General features: G+C 36.2%; 1 protein-coding gene across 8 annotated transcripts in view; it reads right to left on the bottom strand.

The window, feature by feature from the left end:
- Window positions 1–24,129, bottom strand: part of LOC126824165 (uncharacterized) — a 29,920-nt gene extending 5,791 nt beyond the window's left edge. Inside the window, exons 1-23 of one of the 8 annotated variants that reach the window (XM_056101861.1) lie at window positions 24,015–24,129; window positions 22,584–22,713; window positions 21,544–21,683; window positions 17,539–17,580; window positions 17,061–17,102; window positions 16,905–16,946; window positions 14,825–14,945; window positions 13,943–14,058; window positions 13,347–13,370; window positions 12,241–12,264; window positions 11,647–11,691; window positions 11,451–11,532; window positions 10,196–10,314; window positions 9,789–9,812; window positions 8,482–8,586; window positions 5,165–5,258; window positions 4,581–4,696; window positions 3,845–3,865; window positions 2,205–2,249; window positions 2,007–2,088; window positions 1,365–1,483; window positions 1,025–1,048; window positions 67–150 (exon numbers count right to left, since the gene is read on the bottom strand). In XM_056101861.1, coding sequence (XP_055957836.1) covers window positions 67–150; window positions 1,025–1,048; window positions 1,365–1,483; window positions 2,007–2,088; window positions 2,205–2,249; window positions 3,845–3,865; window positions 4,581–4,696; window positions 5,165–5,258; window positions 8,482–8,586; window positions 9,789–9,812; window positions 10,196–10,314; window positions 11,451–11,532; window positions 11,647–11,691; window positions 12,241–12,264; window positions 13,347–13,370; window positions 13,943–14,058; window positions 14,825–14,945; window positions 16,905–16,946; window positions 17,061–17,102; window positions 17,539–17,580; window positions 21,544–21,683; window positions 22,584–22,713; window positions 24,015–24,045 — 1,672 coding nt within the window. In that variant the 5' untranslated portion in view covers window positions 24,046–24,129. The remainder of the gene's footprint in view (window positions 1–66; window positions 151–1,024; window positions 1,049–1,364; window positions 1,484–2,006; window positions 2,089–2,204; window positions 2,250–3,844; window positions 3,866–4,580; window positions 4,697–5,164; window positions 5,259–8,481; window positions 8,587–9,788; window positions 9,813–10,195; window positions 10,315–11,450; window positions 11,533–11,646; window positions 11,692–12,240; window positions 12,265–13,346; window positions 13,371–13,942; window positions 14,059–14,824; window positions 14,946–16,904; window positions 16,947–17,060; window positions 17,103–17,538; window positions 17,581–21,543; window positions 21,684–22,583; window positions 22,714–24,014) is intronic. The other 7 variants (XM_056101863.1, XM_056101867.1, XM_056101862.1 and 4 more) reach the window with 7 other exon arrangements.
- Window positions 24,130–24,754: the final 625 nt, after the last annotated feature.

Genomic DNA, 24,754 nt, shown 5'->3' with positions numbered 1-24,754 from the left:
TAAGATAGAATAGAAAGGTTAAAAAATAGCTAGATTAGATAAACAAATGTAGTGACATTAAACTACCTTGCTGAGGTCCTGGTCCACCTGGCATAGGTTCTGGTCTACCTGGCATAGGTCCTGGTCTACCTGACATAGGTCCTGGTCCACCTACAAATAATATTGATAATTTAACAAGCAAACAGTGAGGCTAGTTTCCCCCGCCGAAATCCCAAAATAAATAGATGACTATTAATTAATAGTTATCTATGCATAGGCTAAGCATAAAATGTTCACGATAAAACTCAGTCAGGTTTTGAAGTACCTGGTAGTGAAACTATACATTACTGTCTGAACCGCCATATGCACGTATTCATTAGTGAACTCAGTACAGGAAAATAGAATGTTCCCCCCCCCCCATTTTATTTCATTTCATTCACTGGATTATTAGAATTGTTTAAACAGGTTTTGGTGGGATGATGGGCCAAATATTTCATGCATAGTCTGTGTGCAAGAGATGCATCAGCTTGTGCAAATCATAGGCATCCAAGATCATTTCAATGCAGATGAAAATTGATAACTGTTAAAAAACTGGTTATGTTATCTGAAACAACATTTACAGTGAATTTATATATTAATTTGTAAATTATTTATGTCGGTCTTTCTTTGAAGTTCAGTCCAGGTGGAAATAATTATAGAGCAGGGCAGCAAGAGCAAAAGGATCAGTGCAACTCCTACAGTTCTATGGAAGACAAAAGATATGCAAACGTTGACACCTAAAGACGGAGAACAAGCCATTTCCAGCAGACACAGTTCAACCAATGCCAGGACGGCAATACATGTCAAGGTAGGTTCATTATCCGGCAACACATGGGTTCATCAGTATTGACAATGTTGGTCGGCAACTCTGCTCTCTTGAACTATATGCCAAACGGCCTTACATCGAGACTTTTATCGGAACAATCCTATATTTCACTATAAATATCAAGCAATATAATGTTAATATAATTATATAAGACTAAATATATTCAAATTCTTGACTTACCAATTTCATTTTCATTGCCGTTACCTGAAATAGAAGAGATATGATAAGAATATATTTTCCTGGTTTAAACCTCCATGCTTATCAGTGTTTTTATTTTAATATTTACCACCATAATTTAGATATTGCTTTGGTATAACTTGTGATCTATGTTATGTTATTTTTACTGTACGATAGCATTAACTATGATAGTAAATTCAGTAGATTTTCACCACAGGACAGAACAAGTCTAAGCGTCTCTAGATATACAAACAATCATACAGCACATTTACATCCCTGCTACATTTTTATTTCACGAAATATTTTTCTAACCAACGTCAAACCCATATTAATGGCTACTTACAGTGAATAACAAGATGTTGTTGGTATGCAGCCATCAGGGTATCAACATTGTAATTTTGTAGATGACCTGCACATTCAGTCAAAACGTTTTGGAGACAACTTAGCATCCTCCTCATTCCGCTGAAACATCAGTTATTCATTATATGTTAATATATTTGCCCAACCTAGTTATGAAGGGGTACCATGAAGCGTAAAAAGATAAAAATTCACACGAATTTAACGATATACCACTATCAACTTCAACTGCAGATCTCAAGTAAAGTTGTCATGAGGATATTTTTGATCTTTATTATTCATCATTACAAAATTAACTCTTTATCGTTGATTTATGTATTACTGCTAATATCTCATCAAATGTATCCAGGGCAAGGTTTGATTAAATAAAAACAAGAAACCTACTGTGTTTGGGTGGGGGTACGGGGTAATTATAGTTTTTATTAAACATTTCCAGCATGGTTTCTACTTTCATATAGACGGTCCAAAAAATGAGCTCAATTTAACAGAACTTTCCACTTTTTCAATACAAAATAAGATACGTATGTAGCACCATTGTCTAGAAAAAATCTAACTTTCACAGCACACGGGTGAGGTTAAACCCCATTTGATTTATTTTATTTCAATTCTATGATAGTAATATAATTACTTGCACATTACTTCTCTTTGACCAGCCGTATCGCCAAGGGACTCGATTATTGTTAAACATGATTCACTCATTTTCTGGCATTCTGAAATAGATTTATTTGTTATTTGAAGAAAATCAGATTTAAATTCAAAATTAAAATTTCAGATAAAAACATGAAATGTTTGTTGGTGTCTCTGTTTTGTATGAAAAAGTACTCACCCTTTTCAGTAGTCCTCGTATTAAAAGTGTTAGATTGGGTTAAATCTGAAAATGAAATCAGAAATGTGTTCTTAAAAATATTACTACCATAAATACTGTTAACTAATATGGTTGACATTATCTTTTAAATGGAATTTGATATCTACATAGTGGGGAATAGCCGTCCTAACTACTATAAAATACTGTTACCTAAAATGGTTGACAGTATTTTTTAAAATGGAATTTGAAAACTATATAGAAGAGAATAGCCATCCCAGCAGTTTCCTTATGAACATTTGAGAGAATATCTTCTTCTATTGGTGTTTAACGTCCTCTTCCAACGAGGTTGATATCGCAGACAGGTTATCTTATTTTATTATACTTGGCACGCATGCAGGGTTCTTTCCTGTGGGAGGAGTAAACCCACGAGGTTGGAAAGGCGCTCACACAAGGGAACGAAACCAAGCCACACATAAAACATTTCTATATTAACAAAATTAAACATAAAACTGTATTTATTTTGCCAACCAGCCGTTGCCAGGCAGGATACGCCCACATTTTGCAAGAGATAGATAGAGAACAAGCTAAAAACTAAAAGCGATTTTTCATACCATCAGGGGCCATAATCCAAGAAGTTATGGTCTGACATTTTTCGAATGAAAAGAGATATTTTAAGTTTCATCAAAATCGAACGAAAATAGTTACCTCTAGAGGGTCCACAAACTTCGTACTACATACTTGTACACAATTTGCGTACAAGAAGTGGCCATTCGTTTCGATTTTCCCGAAATTCGAACCTCATTATGATAAAACGGTGATGTATTGAACGGGTTTTTAAAATTGGTAAAAATTGTGTTTCCCGAAATTCGAACTCAACCTTCGTTATGGTCAAACGGTGATATATTGAAACGGTTTTTAAAAATGATTAAAAAAAATGTGTCCCCTAGAGGACCCACGAGCTAAAAATGTTATTTTTCCTACACTCAGGGGCCATAATCCAGGAACTTATGGTCCGATATGTTCAAATACCCCAACTGAGATCCTTTGGGTATAAACATAAGATTTATAAATAAAAATAGTGACCTCTAGCGGGTCCACGCCTTGGTATTACCTACTTTTACACAATTTGCGTTCAAGGAGCGGTAATTTTGACAGGTCAACAAGCTAAAATCGCGATTTCTTCGTGCAATCAGGGGCCATAATAAAGGAAGTTACGTTCCGTGGGATATAAACACGTGTTTTAATTTTCCTCAAAATTGGAAAAACATTGTGACCGCTAGGCTGTCAACAAGCTCAAAACGTAAATTGTTCGCACAACCAGGGGCTGTAATCCATGAGTAATTACGATAAAGCACATTGGCAATAGTGACATGTATTCTAATCCTTATTATATTTGGAACAACTTGTAACACTTTTCAAAGTAAGATTTGTTTTTGCTGTTTGGATGATTTGCTTTCTGTTCCAGATAAACTATCAAATGACATATATTAATTAAAATGAAATGAAACATGGTTTAACTACCTAGTTTCTGTATTTTAAGACAGACATTTAGGCAAATTTTGATTATTCATTTTACCAATAATTATATCTCATAGTGTATGATTAGACAAACCATTCGAACAACATAAGAAGATCTGAAATTTATAAATTGTATAGATTACCTGCATGGTCATATCTAACACCTAAAAGATAAAAAAGGAAAATAAAATATTGTGATGAATAAGCAATCCTTATTCCTATTAAAATTTTGAACCATTTTTTTCAAATTTAGTACTTTAAGTTATAATGTTCTTCTCTATTAGTAATGTATTCTGGCAGAGGGGTTTCTACTAATAGATCAGCCAATAAAACATAACTGCTAAATTTCAATAAAATACTAACACTCTGGTTTCCTATATAGCTATCAAGTGTGTATATATCTATCAGGCTTTGTATAAGTACACAACAGATATAAACAAGTCAACAGTGGGGCTGATGTTCCCCGTAAATTGAAACAGTAATTAGATGATGACACTCATTTTTAATTGCATATTGATAATTTCATAAAGTATCGATCATTTTGCTTATTAGTGCTTAGTGTGAACACAAAATGCCCATTATTGAAGCAGGGATATGTTCCGAAAGCATTTAGCAAAATTCAGCAACGAAATTATTTTGGACGAGGTCCAGTGATGATAATAAATGAAAATCTGTAAAGGCCAGTTGTCCCACTGGGAATGAAAACACACAAGGATCAGTCTTCTTGTCATATAAAACAATTCTAATAATTGTAAGTGGTACCAATTGATCATATCCCTCCACAGGTCACAACAGTCATCATCCTGTTAATTTATAAGCTTAGTATGATACAACTGAAACAAAGAACAATGAATTATACCATCAACATTTTTAACTTACATGTTTGATTGTATTGTTGACCGGCGGCTGCTAAACGCTGTTTAATCATTTCAGGCATGATTGAACCACAATCTGCTAGTAATTGATCATTACACTCAACATGTTGTCTCATAACACTGTAAAATATAAGTATTTTATATTCTATATACCTGTATGACCCTTGACCTACCCACCTGCACATATCGGTGGAATTTACAGGTGGAGAACATCAAAGTTATAAAAACTAAATTTTGATAAAGGCATGTATTTTTATGACCCCTCCAAGTAGTTAGCTCCATGATATTAACATGTTTAAGGAAGCGCATGGTTATAAATAGCCTTAATACATTCTAGTTTTATTGACAAGTTACTGAATGTTTACACCACTTTCTCTTAGTTTAGTGATGACCAATTAAGCAGAATGAAAAAATGGTATAATTGTTTTAAATTATAACACATACTTATAGAAACAGGTACTAAATCATTAGGGCGAAGTTTTGAGAAGCTGTTTTCTATAAGTATGTATTATAGTTTATTACTCCATCGAGTTACTAAATGTCTCTAAAGATTATTGGTATTATTAGAAACACAAAAGTTATACTTACCCACAACGGGCGACTGGGTCCAGCGCACCTGCCGCTTCTAACTGAGCACCATATTGTCCGCATTCATTAAATTTATTTTCACAGTGGGAAAGAACTAAATAAAAGAAGTAGTTGGACCGGTTGCAGGTAAAACACTTTTGAAATATACTTCAATACATATTGCAATATATTCTGAGAGCTAATAGTCGACATGGGGAATTTTTCATCAAAATAGTTTCCAGTGATAATTGATGATATTTCTATATAATAATAATAGACCAGGCGATTGAGAGGTTGGGGGGGATGCAATCGCACTATATGGTATCAATGCATGTACATCTGGTATCATCAGAATTTAAGTCTGCCTGTCTGGCGGTGGGCGTGGCCGTGAGGACTGTGGTTCTAGACATGTATGTTTGGGCTAGATTAGCTCAAAACTGTACCATAATAAATGGTACCTTACATCTTCAGTCATTACAAAAACACACTGATAAATATATTTCATTGTGGGATACCCCTGACAAACTTACCCTGGGTTAATCCATAGGGTTTCCACGATTTCAAATTACCTGCCCTGACCTAGAATGTAGCTACAGTCTACGAACCAATCAGAAAACAGTTTACATACCAATCGTTTCGCCTTCGTTTTTATAAGGGTGGATAACCATATTCATGTCCATTTACTGAATGATTTATTTAAATAATGTATATATTTATAATTTATTTATATATTTATGATTTATTTAAATAATGTATATATTTATAATTTATTTATATTTAATTGTATTATCAAAATCTGTAGTATGTGTTGTTGATTTCAAAAATGTATGTTTGACTTTTGTTATATTTATTACTATTCGTTCTTTGACTGAAATATGTAATTCTGTTATGTATATTATTATTGAACTTATACTTGGCAATGTGATTCACAATATCTTGTCTACGATATCACGTGGGCATAACATTTCGGGAACAAACAAACGAACGAATCTAAATAAAACTAACGACCCTACATTATTATATGAACGTCTGGTCTTCATTAACATAATATACTGAGCGCCATAGAAAACGCATCACTTTTTTTCCCCAAATATTTTATTACTAGGTGGTTTTGTATGTATAATATTATGCAATACTATGAACTATTGTTTCACACAATGCTCCCAAACACAAAAAAATATCGGCCCGTGTGCAAAAAAAAAATGCACGAGATGTACATGAAAACCCCAATATTCGCGTGCAGCATTGTGTGTGAGCCCTTTAAAAGTATGTTTTTAACTTAATGTGCAGTACATGAACTGTGAATTTGTTGTTGGACGTGTGAAGGAATCGAGCTAGAGATGCCGAGACTTACTGAAAATCAACGGAATGAAGCCATGGGAATGTCCAGGGCTGGCATGTCTACACGTGCTATTGCCAGAAACTTCAATTGTCATCAGTCCACTATTGTAAGGTTGGTGGAACGTGTTCGAGTTACTGGATCAACACGTGACCGTCAACGTCCAGGGCCCTTATTCACGAAAACTTAAACTAAGATACAATCGAAATTTTAAGAAATACTGCAATTCGATTGGCTGACCAATATGCAAATTGGATATATGCAAATTGATTTTACTCGTAAGCCAATCGAATTGCAGTATTTCTTAAAATTTCGATTGTATCTTAGTTTAAGTTTTCGTGAATAAGGGCCCTGGTCCACAACGCGTTACAACCCAGGCTCAAGACCGCTACATCTGGGTCACTCATCTGCGTGACAGATTCCGCCCAGCGACTCGAACAGGTGCAGCAGTCGTCGGAAGACAAGGACCAGTAAGTGCCAACACCGTAAGACGTCGTCTAAGAGAAGTAGGACTCCGTGCACGACGACCTTATGTTGGATCATCACCGTCAGCGGCGTTTGATATGGGCTCAAGGACACCAGACATGGTGAAGAGTAGACTGGCAAAGTGTGCTCTTCAGTGATTAGAGTCGCTTTCATCTTTATCACGCTGATGGCCGTCAACGTGTGTGGACACGTCTTGGGGAACGTCTTGCAGACTTCTGCGTCTTCGAAACGGATCGATGGGATGGGGGAAGTGTAATGGTGTGGGGAGGCTTCACATTTCATCACCGGACCGCCCTACACATTTGCAGGGGTCGCGTTAATGCTGTAGCCTACCGTAATGATGGCCTGTGGAGGACACACGCGCTACTGACATCTGTGTCGTACTTTTGGTTTTGACCCCTCTGACTTTGTACCCTTGATTACAGATTAAACATCCATAAGTGTACAAATGTGTTGTTATTGATGTGTTCCCATTTGAATATTGTTCACAATAAGAAGCAAAATAAATAAAGTATGTTTACAGGATCATTTTGTTATACGAAAAACTAAGTGATGCGTTTTCAATGGCGCTCAGTATATATAATTGGCTGTTAATAATTAAGCATTTAGAATAGGCTAACTCCTAACATTGTCCGATGAGAGTTATTCCCCTTTGCCAACTTCCTTTTCAAATAACAATTTATGGGATTGGTCGATAAAAATAGCACAATCATCAAGGGCGGATAACTTGAAAACGTGTCTCCCCCATATATTAACCCAGAGTATAGTGGAGTAGAACGGAATGAGTACACTGGGTAACCGAGGACGATATAAACTTTGATAATTAGATTATAAAAAAAGTTCTGTCAATATTTTGGAAATCGGGAGCCACGGTGGATCAGTGAGTAAGGCATTGACTCCCTAACCTGGAAGTCACATGTTCTACCCCTACGTTGGCCGAGAAAGTTCATTGGGCTTGTCAGTGATGCAGGATCGAGGGCCTGTCCAGGGACAACGTAGAATTGTTCGGGTTGGATTAGCGTGCGCGTAAGAGATCCCTTGACAATTGGAATTCGATATAGGCGAAGGCCGTGGCGCCGCTGTCTGGGCACAATGTCACTCATATCATACTGTATGGCATATGCCCGTCTTCATAAGCCAAGTCAGAGCAGAACAGTAGGACATTAGACCTCATTTTATTTCATTTAAGAAATAGATGAATACAGCTGGAGCTAAAATAAACAAGTATTCACCTAGTGTGTTTAAATTTAATTCGATATTTTTTTATGAAAACAATCGAACAGCACCTGTATATCCACGACTTTAAAAGGTAGGCGTGACAAGGGTCGGAATGTTTAGCAGAAGAATTTGAGAATGACAGTGGCAAATTCATATGTGAATCAGAAGTCTTATACCACAAATGTTAAACCTCTTTTAGGAGAATTGAAAATCATGCAATGTCAGCTCCATTGTGTAATAAAAAGTAAGTACTAATATCTAGATTAGATAAACAAATGTAGTAACATTAAACTACCTTGCTGAGGTCCTGGTCCACCTGCCATAGGTCCTGGTCTACCTGGCCTAGGTCCTGGTCTACCTGGCATAGGTCCTGGTCCACCTGACATAGGTCCTGGTCCACCTACAAATAATATTGATAATTTAACAAGCAAACAGCGAGGCTGGTGTCGCCCGCCGAAATCCCAAAATAAATAGATGACTATTAATTAATTGCACATTTGTATTTTTTAAAAGTATTGAGCAATCAAACTGGTTATCTATGAGTAAGTCTCAGAATTAAATTTTCACGATAAAACTCAGTCAGGTTACTTGGAAATGAAACTATACACCACTGTCTGAAGGAGATGCAACAGCTTGTGCAAATAAGAGGCATCCTGGATCGTTTCAATGCCGATGAAAATCGGTAAATGTTAAAAAATGGTTATGTTATCTGATCAAAACAACATTTACAGTGAATGTATATATTAATTTGTAAATTATAAATGTCGGTCTTTCTCTGAAGTTCAGTCCAGGTGGAAATAATTATAGAGAAAGGATCAATGCAACTCCTACAGTTCAATGGAAGACAAAAGATATGCAAACGTTGACACCTAAAGACCGAGAACACGCCATTGCATTAACTGATGAGGGCATGAGTGTCAGAGCCGTCGCTCTAAGGTTTGTTGTCATAACACTGGTGAATCCATTTCCAGCAGACACAATTCAATAAAGATCAACCAATGCCAGGACGGCAATACATGTAAATGCAGGTTCATTATCCGGCAACACATGGATTCACCAGTACTGACACTGTTGATAGCCAACTACGCTTTTGTGAACTATAAGTCAAACGGTTTTTTATCGGACCAATCCCAGTGCCGGACTGGGCCCACCTGTCCACCTGTCCGTGACAGGTGAGCCTAAGCTCATTAAAAAAAAGTGGGCCTAAGCCTATAAAGAAAAAAGAAAAAAGAGAAAGAAAAAAGAAAAAAAGAAAAAAGAAAAGAGAAAAAAAGGAGAGGAAAGAAAAGGAAGGAGAGAACAGGACACAGGACAGGAGAAAGAAAAGATAGGAAAAAAATGACTGACAAACTACACAAAAAAAAAATGGGTTTGCGGTTGTCAATGTTCAATATTTTCCTGGGGAGAGCCCCCCCCCCCTCAGACCCCTCTCGGGCGCCTGTGCGCCTTCGCCGCGCTCGTGACGCGACTACGGCGCGTACTTGTGTGGGCCTTGGTCAATGACCTGACAGGTGGGCCGATCCTATATTTCACTATAAATGTCAATCAATATACTGTTAATATAATTATATAAGACTAAATATATTCAAATTCTTGACTTACCAATTTCATTTTCATTGCCGTTACCTGAAATAGAAGAGATATGATAAGAATATATTTTCTTTGTTTAAATCTCAATGCTTATCAGTGTTTTTATTTTAATATTGACAACCATAATTTAGATATTGCTTTGGTATAACTTACGATCTACATTATTTCTGTAGGATGTTGTGGGGATCTTTAAAACTCCTTAAGGGTATGTTATTTCTATAGGGTTTAGCTCGATATTACTGAGATCTTCAGGGTATGTTATTTTTACTGTATGATAAATGTTTTATAATATGGTATATTCAGTAGATTTTCACCAAAGGACAGAACAATCTAAATGTCTCTAGATATACAAACAATCATACATCTTTGTTGCATTTCTAAAGAACGTTATCATCAAACCCATATTAATAACTACTTACAGTAAATACCAAGTTGTTGTTGGTATGCAGCCATCATGGTATCAACATTGTAATTTTGTAGTTGATCTGCACATTCAGTCAAAACGTTTTGGAGACAACTTAGCATACTCCTTATTCCGCTGAAACATCAGTTATTCATTATATGTTAATATATTTGCCCAACCTAATTATGAAGGGAGCATTATGAAGCGTAATAAGATATAAAAAATTCACACAAACAAAATTTGACTATGTAACACTATCAACTTCAATTGTAGATCTCAAGTAAAGTTGTCATGAAGATATTTTTGATCTCCATTATTCATTGAACATTACAAAATTACCCCTTTATCGTTGATTTATATAGTACTGCTAATATCTCATCAAATGTATCCAGGGCAAGGTTTGATTAAATAAATACAAGAAACCTGCAGTAAACTCTTTATGGTGAGGTGCGGGGTGTTCTATCCACCCGGATGGAGGTGGATCCGGGGGTCCTCCACGGGAAGATTTTGAAAATTGGATGACCGCAAACGCTATTTAAAGTCCAGAAATTCGTTCACTAGCGAACTCTGAACAATGAACATTACGACAATACTTGGGCCATTGGGCAAGTCAATACAAAATATAGGGCAGTTAAATATCAGAACATAATCAATAATGTTTAATGTATACATCATCATTATTATGTTCTCAGAATAGCCTTACAAAGTTGTATATAACTTAAACAGTATCACCATATAGTTCACGATACGACTTACCGGGTGTGCTGCCAATCAAACAAGGTCAAGAAAGTTTCCAGGTCCAGACATTTCGTACGGCGCTTTTCGAACGCTAAAAGAACTAGATTCATTTTCCGATGATGCGTCATTGATTGTCTGGTTGGACATTCTATACGAGTTACTTGAATGATCTACAGTCGGTATTTTAGAAATATGGTCGGCAACTTTGAGTATCATCAAATAAACTTGTCTAATAAAAACACCATAGTATTTAATAATAGAAATATCATAATGTATCTAATGATAGAGAAGTTACAGTGGCATAAGAGACGTAGGTAGACGTCTAGAGACACCAACTCTCACAGCACATTGTACATGAAAAAGAACTCTCGACTTTTTGAATATGAAACAAGAGACGTATGTAGCACCGCTGTCTAGAGACACTAACTCTCACAGCACATTTATGGTTGTATACCCATCTTCATTAGTCCGGTCGAGGTTAAACCTCATTTGATTTGATTTGATTTTATTTCTAATGATAGAAATATAATTACTTGCACATTACTTCTCTTTGACCTCGTGCAATACCAAGGGATTCGACTATAGCTAAACATGATTCACCCATTTCCTGGCATTCTGAAATAGATTTATTTCTTATTTGAAGAAAATCAGGTTTAAATTCAAAATTGAAAAATCAGATAAAAACATGAAATGTTTGGGTGTCTCTGTTTTGTATGAAAAAGTACTCACTTTTTTCAGTAGCCCTCGTATTAAAAGTGTTAGATTGGGTTAAATCTGAAAATGAAAACAGAAACATGTTCTTAAAAATATTAGTACAATAAAATAAGTGTTACCTAAAATGGTTGACAGTATCTTTTAAATGGAATTTGAAATCTATATGGAAGAGAATAGCCGTCCCAGCAGTTCCATTATGAACATTTGAATGAATGTCTTCTGCTGTTGGTGTTTTACGTCCTTTTCCAACGAGGGTGATATCGCAGACAGGTTAACTTATTTTGTTATACTTGGCACGCATGCAGGGTTCTTTCCTGTGGGAGAAGTAAACCCACGAGGTTCAAAAGGTGCTCACACAAGGTAATCTCAACGTGAAGCGGTGTACACTCTCGACCACTAGGTAATTCCAATGTGAAGCCGTGTACATGGAGATCTATCAAGTGTACAAACGATCTCTCAATCTTCATTTTAAATGATAATTCATCTGGGGAACAACTTACTTCAAGGTATAATTGATCAAGTAAAATTGCATGCAGACCAATTCATTGAAAGTCATGAACTCAGTAGCAATTTTACTGGTCATGTAAAAAAGATCTAAAACATTTATACCTCTTTCTTGATATTGTGACAGAGCTGAAAAAATACAATAAACAATAAAGCTACGCAAACAGAATCTGTCCATTAATTTGTCTGACAGGTTATTCGACCACTGCATGTACCATACGGCTAATAGTGGTAGACGAGTGGGTCAGCCGACGAATTGATCGCTGACGTAAAATATTTGGCCGAAAATATCTACCATGCTAGATAGGTTCGATCGATCGGGCGAATGGTTCGCCGAGAAGAATCATAGTGGCCGTGAATCGGCACACAGGCGATCCTTTCGAGCGATTTTAAAATTTTAGTATACAAATTAATGTCACCAGTCAATATCAGAATACCTGAGGCATTCAAGGATTATACCTGAGGCATATATTGGAATACTAGCCTTTTTTTCACAGACTGCACCAAGGACCAGAAATGGTAGGTAATGACTGACCTATCAAGTAGAATTGTCAATTTAATGTGTTGGTTTGCTAAAGCAGCCATCTTTCAATATTTAAAAATATAAACAGCAGCTTAGGTTAATAATTGCAGCATACAAAGTATTAACAATATTTAGTAACAAACTGAGGCATAACGCTGATTATTGTAAAACATTCAAACATCTAGTCTTTGTTTTACAATCAGAAAGACAACCCATATCAATTAATTATAAAAAAAGATATAGACAATGTTGAAAAAGATATAGTTTATTGTGGCCTCAAGTCTTCTAGTATGTTGAGAATATTTGTTTCTTTAGATAGTAATATAAACTATGAAAATAACAGTCTAGGCTGAAGCTACCATCTGTTGCCTGGGGTTCGTGGATTGAATTGAATTATCAGTTTATCAATATAGAATATATAGTTTGAAAGTAAACTAAATGTTTCCACATATTCTTCATCGAAATCCAACCTTCACGGTTTTTATTAAGTGCATACCAAAGTGTACACCAGACCTTTTTATTAAGTGCATACCAAAGTGTACACCAGACCTTGGTTTATCAACTGGTCTGAAAGATTAAATACTGTTCCTTACTAGGTTCTCCACCAGATACAACTGACAAGGGGATAAAACAAAGGAATAATCGGTAGGAACTTCCTCAGCTAAATATATTCAGATTATTGACATACCTATTTCATTGTTATCCTGGTTACCTGAAATAGAAAGGGTACGGTGAGAATATCTGTTCCTGGTTATTTGAGGATAGAAATGGTGTCATGAAATTAATAGAAAGAAAATATGTACTTTAGACTATTGTTGAATCAGGATCATTGTTTAAATTACAAGACAGACATCATATTTCAAAACCTAATAACTATCATCGCTACTCTTGGAAGGTCAAGCTAATGTAATATACTTGAAAGCTGGATAGTATACTTCAGACACTGGTGTTTGTATGGTATATCATTATCAGAGGTATTGAAATATGTACGCATACTCTTCTATAACCTGGATACACAAAGTTACTTTAGTAAAACGTACGTGGATTAAATACAGAAACCCAGATCTGTGCAATCTGATTATTTACAAGCCCTGATCAGACGAGAAATGAAAGCCTCATTTCAAACTAAACACATATGGATATACAAATATACATAAAATGGATCCGCCTTCACTTTAAAAAATCAATAAAACATTTACCAAAGTCCATGCCAACTGCCCCCTCCCCTCCTCAACCATCCCCAATGACCCTCTAGACGGCAGCAACATGAGTATAAGTACTTACACAGTACTCTCAGTGGTACAATACTGTCTTCCAACTCTGATAATTTTATATTAGGAAAAACGGTTGAACATTTAGATGAAAACTCTTCCAGACAAGTCATAGCTTGAGTTGCATGCCTAGATGTTTAATAATAATAAAAGAAAACATTTATATATAATCCCATATCACTCTGAACTACATTTAAATAAAAACAAGAATATATGTTCCTAAATGATATGTATTGCTTTGATCACACATTACCATGTAGAACAAAGAAATGGAATGAAATGGTTCTCGGTTTTTCCTCCCATCCGACTGACTATACGCATCCTTTAGCAGGCCCTCCGTCTTGCACCACTGACAAGAGGGAACCATGCAGGAAATTACTGATGAATGTTTTCGGCCAATGCAGAGATGCAACATTGGGACCTCAAAGTTAGCGAGCCACTATCTTACTCACTGAAGCACCGTGTCTCCTGGAGAAAAGAGATGCAGCATTGTGACCTCAAGGTTAGCGAGCCACTATCTTACTCACTGAAGCACCGTTTCTCCTGGAGAAAAGAGATGCAGCATTGCGACCTCAAGGTTAGCGAGCCACCGTCTTACTCACTGAACCACCGTGCCTCCTGGAGAAAAGAGATGCAGCATTGCGACCTCAAGGTTTGCGAACCACTATCTTACTTACTGAACCACCGTGTCTCCTGGAGAAAAGAGATGCAGCATTGCGACCTCAAGGTTAGCGAGCCACCGTCTTACTCACTGAAGCACCGTGTCTCCTGGAGAAAAGAGATGCAACATTGCGACCTCAAGGTTAGCGAGCCACTATCTTACTCACTGAAGCACCGTTTCTCCTGGAGAAAAGAGAACAGTAACACAAGAGATTCGTGTTTGAAATTTACTTACATACACATTTCACTTAGTGAGGCGTCTGATAAATTAGAAGCAATAGCTGACAGATATGGGACACATTCCGATAATCTTGTATAACACTCTTGTCGGGTAATCCGGAAATCAAGATCACCTACTGAAATATGATTCAATTTTATTAAATAAGACCAACTCCCTAAATTACATGTGATCTGACTGACCAGAGTTACTGTGAAGTATATTTGTTTATAGTTTATTTCTTCATTATACCCCGTTAGTATTTCTTATATGTACATCGTATAGCTTATTTTATTATGTGAAATGACATAGTTGAATAACACCCATCTGTTCCTAATTGTAAGGGTTTAAACCTTTCAGCGTAGTTCTCCCTCGATTATCGCCCTTTTTACTGTTGACATTATTTACATTTTAACTTATGACGTCAAATGGCGATCTACCGCCTTTACATATTGTCATTCAGAAGAAGACCGCCGTCAAGACTAGTCATAGTTGCTTCTTTGTACTCTGTTTTATAAAAATAAGGACTTATGCTTAACTTTGTAAGTAGTACACTGGAATTCTTTACACACGTGATTCCTATTATTTAATTAGTAAATAGGTCGTTTAGATTTACTTGGCTTTGTACTACATTTCACCAAAATGGTTACTTAGGGGTGCGGTCCTCCTGCACTTACTATTAGAGTAGAGTTTTAACCCTTCGTACTGCAGAATGTTCTCGTTGTCGGGTTTTGCTCCTGTTTGCTCACTACACTTATTATTTTAGCGTTTTCCGAGATTCTAACTCATGACGTCAACTGGCAGACTATCGCCATTGAGGAGACGACCACTGGCAAGATCGGTCGCATTATTTCTGTTACGTCTTTTTTGTATTCCTGATTGTTTTCAAATTTGAGTGAAGTCTGTGTCACTACAGGCCTGGGACTGTACAGCGCAGTGAACGCTTACGGCTGGCCCCCGGATCCATTCACTTGATTTGATATTTGTTTATTTGGTACAATGTCTATTTTCTGTTTTGTCCGCAGGTTTATCTTGTAGATTTTTGTTTTACGTGTAGTGCGGTTCTCCTGCATTTACTATTATTAATGTGTTTTCCTTTGATGTTCCTACATTTATATCCCATGCAGCACCTAGCCAATCATAGTATCATACAACTTTGGGGAATTATTCAACTTTTCCATTTTTCGTGAGTTGCTTTAGTTTGTCTTTTTTTCATTTTGGGTGAAGTTTGTATCACCACCGGCCCGCGATTGTAGTACGCAGTGGATGCTTCATCAAAATTGGATCCAAATTGTGACCTTTAGAGGATCCACCACATTGGTATTACATGCTTTTACACTATTTGCGTACGGGGAACTGTCATTATGTCAGGCACTTTCGGTTCAACTGTCATTATCGTATAACGGTGATATGATTAAACTTTTTTTAAATCGGATAAAACTTGTGACCTCTACAGCGAACGCGCGCTTAAACGCGTTTTTTCGTATAATCAGGGACCACAATCTAGGAGGTTACGGTCCAGTATGTGCCAATATCGAAAGGTACCAAGATCTTTGGGTTAAAAACATATATTTTAAGTTTCATCAAAATGAGATAAAAGTTGTGACCTCTATAGTGTCCACAAGCTAAGAACATGGTTTTTCGTACAATCATGGGCCATAACCCATCAAGTTACGGTCCGATACATGCCAATATCGACAGGAGCCCAAATTTAGTCATGATCAGATAAAAATTGTGACCTGTAGAGTGTCCACAGGGGCGAGGTCAATATAAGTCCACATGAAATTGTTGGCGTATATATATATATATATATATATATATATATATATATATCCAAAATTATTAGCACAACCGCAAAGCTGCACTACTTTGTTTCAAGGTAAATGCTGTGAAGATAAAAGGTATGCCGACACAAACTGATTTCAACACTGGTTTAATAACATTTTAAAGTACTTTTCGTCCGTCTTGGGACTATTCATAAATAATGTCATTCATAAATAATGTCATTCTATATATTATATATATATATATATTAACGTGATTTAGTGCTTTTCTTAAAGTCACCAGGGTTTTTAGGGGATATAAGAGTAATACCTACCTGTGTCATCATCTCGTTTTGATATATCACTGATAACATCACCTGTAACATGAAATGATTTAATAATAATAATAATAATATTTACACACCTTGACATGTTATTATTGTGAAATCAAGTTGACTAAGGTCTTTGATAAAATAATGGATAATACCTACCTATGGCATTTACTCTTTTTGATATATCACTAACAACATCGTCTGTAATATGAATGATTTAATAATAATAATAATATTTACACACCTTGGCATGTTATTTCCTGTGGTCGCCCATGCACGCTATGAAACGTTATATAACGGTATATCACGTTGAAATGTTTATGTATAAGTAAAGCGTATCTATATACCGATACATCACGCTGAAATGTTTATGTATAAGAAAAGCGTATCTATATAACGGTATATCACGTTGAAATGTTTATGTATAAGTAAAGCGTATCTATATACCGATACATCACGTTGAAATGTGTATGTATTAGAAAAGCGTATTTATATAACAGTATATCACATTGAAATGTTTATGTATTAAAAACTAAAAGTATGTCTGTATAATAATTTAATTGTTGAAATTACACAGGATTCAGGAGTTTTCTTACAGTTGACCAGAGTCTTTGATAAAATAATGTATAATACCCACCTATGGCAATCGCTCTTTTTGATATATCACTAACAACATGATCTGTAACATGAAATGATTTAATAATAATAATAATAATAATAATAATACTTATCTATATTGAATATCTAATAATATCACCTGTTATTAACGACCATCCTCCTGTAGCCTATATATGGAAATACTAATTACAACATGATATTATACTAATTTTATCGGTTTTTGTCTTTTTTCACAAACTGGCAGAAATATTCGATAATGATTGACACTTCATACACGTCCGTTGTCGACGTGACTCTTCTCCTTGTAATAGTAAAGAAGGGTTGCATTAAGTCAGTCATACGAAATTGACCAACAGCAATATTTCTATTAAATCTGGATGGTGAATCCCACCACTGCGAAAAGGTTACAGGGAATGATAAAGTGAGAACTTAAAAATAAAACAAAGTATTGTTAACAAATAATGATAAAATACTGCCGTCACCTAACAAGACAGAGAGAAACAAACGGGGTTTTAACGTCCACTCGACACAAACTAGGTCAATTCGGGACTAACACCTGGTTTAATTTTATTCCAATAATTCGCTTGCGCGTAGAGGTCTTTAGCAGTGGGAGGAAACCGAACGACTCGGAGAAACTCACGAGGTTGAACAGGCGACCCAACTCCTTGTCACGTACAACCGGGGAATCGAAACCAAGCCAGTTGACTAACACACTGGAGGTTTCAATAGAAGGTATTTTCTTCCTTTAACATATTATATTTCTTTTTTATAAAAGACAAATTTCTTCACCAACGGGCTAATACGCCCACATTTTGCAAGCGGTGGACAGAAAACAAGCTTAACTAGAACTCCTAAGGAGTACTGACGTGTTTCGGTATGTCAGGTCACAACATGTCACGTCAACACTCAAGTTACACCATGAATTACTGAGTCTAGTAACATCCAATACCTATTAAAACGGAAAAAACTGTCATTTTGAATTCTTAATAAAACCGGAAATCCTGTCCTTTTTATGTTGACTGCATGGTAGTTGACATCAGGGTCATCATATATACAATGGTCAAGGGTTATTGAAAGATTAGGTCACCAGATAGAAGGTCAAAACTCGAACAAAATTCAAAGTGAAACCAGAAGTACACAAAATCGAAATACAAAAATCGGCTCGCTAAGATTTGTTGCCACCTGAACTAGGTACAAAACAAAAAAAGAGTTTTTGAAAATCGGAATAAAAATATCGACTGAGTATAGATTTGCAGGGTTTTTTTGGGGTTTTTTTTTTGTTAAATCCAATATGGCGGCGAAGCGGTTGAACATATTATGGAATTATAATACTACTGATGTAAGGAATGAAACACATTACTTCGCTTATTTTTAGAATAACAACTTTAATTTTCTAAACTGACAAGAGGAGACATCTGAATTACTTCTATCCACTTTTATTCGAATTAATTGTTTATACGAGCGTACTTCTGACCCATGCTCTCAAAATTCAGACGATCGGGAAATTCAGCAGTAATATTTTCTGACAATGGGCAGTCTAATGTAAATCTATCCTCTTCGCGGTTTAAGCGAGTTGTTTTTTTTAATGAAATTGTATTTGGCTTTTCATAGCTGCAGTTAGCTGCAAGAAAATAGCTAAAACCTCATCTTCATGACGTTAAGTTAACCTCTTGCGTTTTAAAATGTCGAGCATAGCCAGCTTTTAGCGCTTCAATTTAACATAGATGATTCGTGTCAGGTAGGATTATATGCTTAATTGTAGTTAGATGTGACAAAAATAAAATAAATAAAAATAATCAATTGTGTTTTAGAAGAAAAAATAGAAAGTATTACATATTGAATTCCGATATGAACCGCATTGTCATCTTCCAAAAATAACTATGTTATAGTACCATCTATTAAGTCACGCGGGTCAAGAGATGAGGTCACTTATTATCTAAACTCCAATCAGTACGGTCCACGCGAGTAACTAACCCTAATATATTCTTTATATGAAATAATAATTAAACTTGTTAACATACATGTAATTATTTAATATAGAATAATCGAAGCTAATTAATCGACTGTTTCTATATAAACGGATATTGCACAATAATTATTATTATAGCCTGGTGTAGAGTTGTAGTTAACATATTAATCTTCCAGCCAAATAATTATACTGCTATTAATGCTTTTCACACGGTTAAAATATTTGCAACAATAATTAAGTCAGGGAAATATTTGATGGGTATTTCGTCTCGTTTTCAATGACAGAATATTGACATGCATTATGCAAGAGCTAAATCTGCCTATATCAGGTCTTTCTTTAGGCCTGAAATGTTATCTAAATTATTAATTAGACATTAATTAACCTATCCAGGCCATAATCGACTCTAGATGGCAGCGCTAGCCTGTGATCTTTAGTGGATTGTAAGCCGATTTACTGCATAACTTTCCTTCTCGATTTAACTATTAAATGGATAATCGAGACTATGCTGTTTATCGTACTGACTTTAGTAATGATGACCGAGGTATATGGGAATTTTAGTCGCTTAGTTCTCGGTTCATAGTGGATCAATTTGATGAAATTTTCACCAAATCGCCTTTCCATTATCTAGTTTTTAACTATTATAGTGAGAACTGCCAACTCGTTACCGAATCTCCCATAATGTATCTTTAACAGTACAACATTAGCTTTCCCAAATAACAAATTAATCTAGTTCACATGTGCATGTTAATATTAAATTATTACATTCTGGAAAAACAAAAGGTGCTAGCGATCTCTGTCTTTCATTGATGTCATCTGTTTCTTCATTCCGCTCTACTCCACTAACCCCTGGGTTAATCTATCGGGTGGGGGGGGGCACGTTTTCAAGTTATCAACCCTTGATGATTGTGTTATTTTTATCGACCAATCCCATAAATTGTTAATTGCAAAGGAAGTTGGCAAAGGTAAGTAACTCTCATCGGACAAGGTTAGGAGTTAGCCTAATTGAGAGAAGTCCAAATTATTCTAAATGCATATTTATTGACAACAAATTATATAATATTATATTAATGAAACCGGGCGTTTATATATAGGTAGGTTTCAGGAGTTCTATTGAGAATCGTACGTTCGTATCCGGAGTTTTACGTCCACGTGATATCGTAGACAAGTTACCGTGAAAAAATGGGCTCCTGATATCCAATATTTAAGATAGAAACGATTGAACGTAAATTAGTTTATATACATTCATATTACATTATTATATGAGTTGCGACCCATTTGTGTCCATTTCTAGTTGCCAACGAATAGTGATTTAGATATTTTAACACTGCGATTCCATACCTACCATAACCAACTATTTTTAATTATCAAAATTCATTTCAAGCCCAAATTTATGAATGGATGAGTAGATGACTAGTTATGTTCATATGTATCAAAGACTTCTACATGTAATATAACCTCTTTGTTAAAAGGTATTCCATTTTTATACGCCCACAAAGAATAATTTGTTTTCCAAATGTTGCTTCAAATTGTTTAGGGGCAGGATGTACATTTTTGTGTGAGTTAATTTGATATTATCACTTCGATAATATATATAATTATCTAATTAGCTAAACCATATTATCACGTGATCAGGATAATTTTATAGACATTTAAACGAGTGGTCCCAAGTATATAATTATCTGGCCTGTGAAAAATGTCAGAAATAATGGTTCTGCCAAGGTCATATAAATTTGGTATCTCTAATAATCATCGGTTAATTGGCGAAGATAAATCATTTCACAATCTTTCATACAATAACAAAATTACATTCATAATGCTGATCGTCGAGCGCCATTTTAAATCAGCTGACTTTGACTATAGTCAACCTGAAACACTAATCTACCCTTTCTAAAAGTCAGGTAACTTGGTAATCGCACACCTGACAATGTACTGTCCTTTCTGAATTTTTAAAAATGAGATATTTTATTCGCTATAAATAAGTGTGAGATCGGGGAACAGCCCCCTATATCCCTCTACAGTTATCAAATGTTGTTATTAATAAATTGCTGTACCTACTTGTAGACCTATCACCAACACAGACTACGTCTATACCAGATTTCATTCTTTCATAATCTTCAGGCGATATCTGTTGTATTCCCATATTACTAAATACCCCACAATCATTTATCATTTCTCTTAAACAATCATATATTTCCCTTTAAAATAAAATAGTAAATAAGCGACTTTAATAGAGAGAGAGAGAGAGAGAGAGAGAGAGAGAGAGAGAGAGAGAGAGAGAAATGGGGTTTAACGTCCACTCGACACAAATTAGGTCATTTTGGGACTAACACACGGTTCAATTTTATTTCAATAATTTGCTTGCGCGTAGGGGTCTTTAGCAGTGGGAGGATACCGGAGGACCCGGCGAAAACCCACGATTCTGGACAGGCGACCCTAGTCCTTGTCACGTACAACCGGGGAAACCACGCCAGAAAATCTGGATGAACTTTCTCGGCCAATGCAGGGATCGAAAACCGGACCTCCAGGCTAGCGAGCCAGCATCTTACCCACTTAGCCACGTGATCCCCAGAACTAAATGACAGCGCAAAAATATATACATTGACATTGAATAAGAGAGAGAGAGAAATGGGGTTTAACATCCACTCGACACAAACTAGGTCATTTCAGGACTAACACATGGTTCAATTTTATTTCAATAATTCGCTTGCGCGTAGGGGTCTTTAGCAGTGGGAGGAAACCGGAGGACCCGGAGAAAACCCACGAGGTTGGACAGGCGACCCTACTCCTTGCCACGTACAACCGAGGAATCGAAACCCCGCCAGTTGACTCAATGACAGACCGTATGATAAAGCGGGCGTGCTAATCATTCGGCCATCCAACCCCCCGACATTAAATAAACATAACAACAAATTACGAATTTGGTTTCCTTTACATTGATGTATAAAGCACATAAATTAGGATATTGAATCAGGTTTAATGCATTATATTGATTAAAGGAGTGGTTGTCTTGATGGACAGTTCATCAGATATATATAGTTATTTATTCATGTATATATACAACAAAATAAGGCTATATCCTTAATATGTGTACTTACGAACAAATTTGTAAAATAGCTTCTGGTCCCTGCTGACTCGCATTTCCAAAGCGGGCAAACATATCAACACATTCTTCAGCATGTAGTGCGGGATTTTCTGGACAAATAGCAAAACTGTTTGTTATAAAACCTTGAATTGAAAAACATAATTTATATGCTAGGAATAATTGATATTTAGACGGGTGTTAAAATACTACATATTGACAATATTTTCCAAAATAAGCGACCTTTGGGCACCCATGACGCGGTAGCGCTTTACAGCTCTTCATGGGTAAAAACAATAATTTTCGAGTGATTTGACTGTACAGGTACACTGGCGGTTATGTCCAACTCGTGTTATATATAAAATTGTATGAAAATTTTGAGATAAATGGAACAAGCCATTAATTTACGAGGCTTGCGACCCATTTACTAGATTTAAAGTAGTCCGTGAAAAGTTCCTTATTCTAAAGCATGTTTTCCATATACACGTTTTTGAGGAGTTCCCGCGCGCGTTTTCGCAAATCATCTGCATTAGAAACACTTTTCGCTGGCGAAAACGCCGCAAACACGCGTACATGGATAACGGGGAGCATACTATGACATGCCCTGATATGAGTGATGGCATGGGGTTTCAACGGCCCACGTTTATGCAACAACTGCGCGATTGAAGCAGGGCATACGTCATTGTATACATTGTGCCATGCATATTTCTATCCCATCCGAGCGACTAGACGCTATTTCTTGCCAGACCATCCTTGGCGAACCAGGTAGGGAAATCTAGGAGAATTTTCTCGGCCAACACCCGGACCGAGCCAGGACCTACTATAAGTTATTGAGCATGCGCATTACATACTCGGGAAAACCGAAGAGAGCTGGGGATATAGGAATAGAAAGGGGATAAAAGGTCTCGACGCTGACTTAACATGGAATTCGAACTGTCAGGACTTATTTTAGTGCTAATCGGGCCAATTCCTGTCTTCTGCCTTTTAAACATATAATACTTCTATGGTGTACAGAACCTTAAAACTCAACAGGGTTAGACCCTCACTGGAATTCAAACCCGGGAAATTAGATTCCAATCAAAAGGCATTTACCCTAACGAATGAAATGAAATGAAATGGGGTTTAACGTCCTACTGTTTTGCTCCGAACTGGGCTAATGAAGACGGGCATACGCCATACAGTGTGCTATGAGGGAAATTTTGCCCGGACAGCGGCACTACGGCCTACTCTTGTATCGAATTCCATTCCATCCGAACGACTAGACAGCTTTCCTTGTCAGCCCCTCCGTCCTGCATCACTGACAAGGGAGAACCACGTCGGAAAATCTGGCATTTACCCTAACAGTTCAACTACCCCACACACACTCACTCTTGGAGATGGTAATACTGTCAACACATTTCAATCATTTTTATATCTCCATTTAATTAATATCATAAAAGGTACTTACTGAGAACGCCAAACGCTACCAACGAAAACATGTTCACTGGTAAAACCTCTCGATCCACAATCGACGGATGATGTGATTTACAACAACTAAAAGTGCAGAGAGATGTGTTAATATAGATAGATGTTGGTTTTAAGATTTTGGTCAAATATCACTTTTAAAGGTCTAATATAATGGGGCAATTAGTTGAAGAGGAGTTATCTGACATTTAAGGATTTCATAACAGCAACATTTGAACCACACTCTATAGATATTTGACAGATCTGGAATTCAGACAATTAAGATTGATATGGTTTTATTTGCCATCTGCAATGGTTGCATGTATATTGTGAAATCGCTTACGACAGCTTCATGGAATGGCGACAATTTGAAAAACATTTTAAACAACAACGTCATGTTTGTAGCGAGAGGTTTATTAAAATATGTGAAAAATGTATACACATCTTTTTGGTATGATGTTTAAAATGAAATGAAATGGGGTTTAACGTCCTACTGTTCTGCTCCTAACCTGGGCTAATGAAGACGGGATGATGTTTAAAGAGTGTGACATAATAATTTACACACTTCAGTAAAAAGTGAAGAGAGCATTCAATAATAAAAGTAAAGGCTGAATTAGTGAGCTATCAAGTGTTGACTACTATATCACTGAACGACGGCTATTCTCTCTTAATATGTTTTCAGCCTTATTCCCCGAACGAAGGCTATTCTCTCAAAATTCTGGATGATCGGAATAAAAAAGCATT

The sequence above is a fragment of the Patella vulgata genome, chromosome 6, assembly GCF_932274485.2.
Source record: "Patella vulgata chromosome 6, xgPatVulg1.2, whole genome shotgun sequence".
NCBI lineage: Eukaryota > Metazoa > Mollusca > Gastropoda > Patellidae > Patella > Patella vulgata.
The sequence above is the reverse complement of the archived record's forward strand: the minus strand, read 5'-3'. Positions and strand labels throughout refer to the sequence as shown.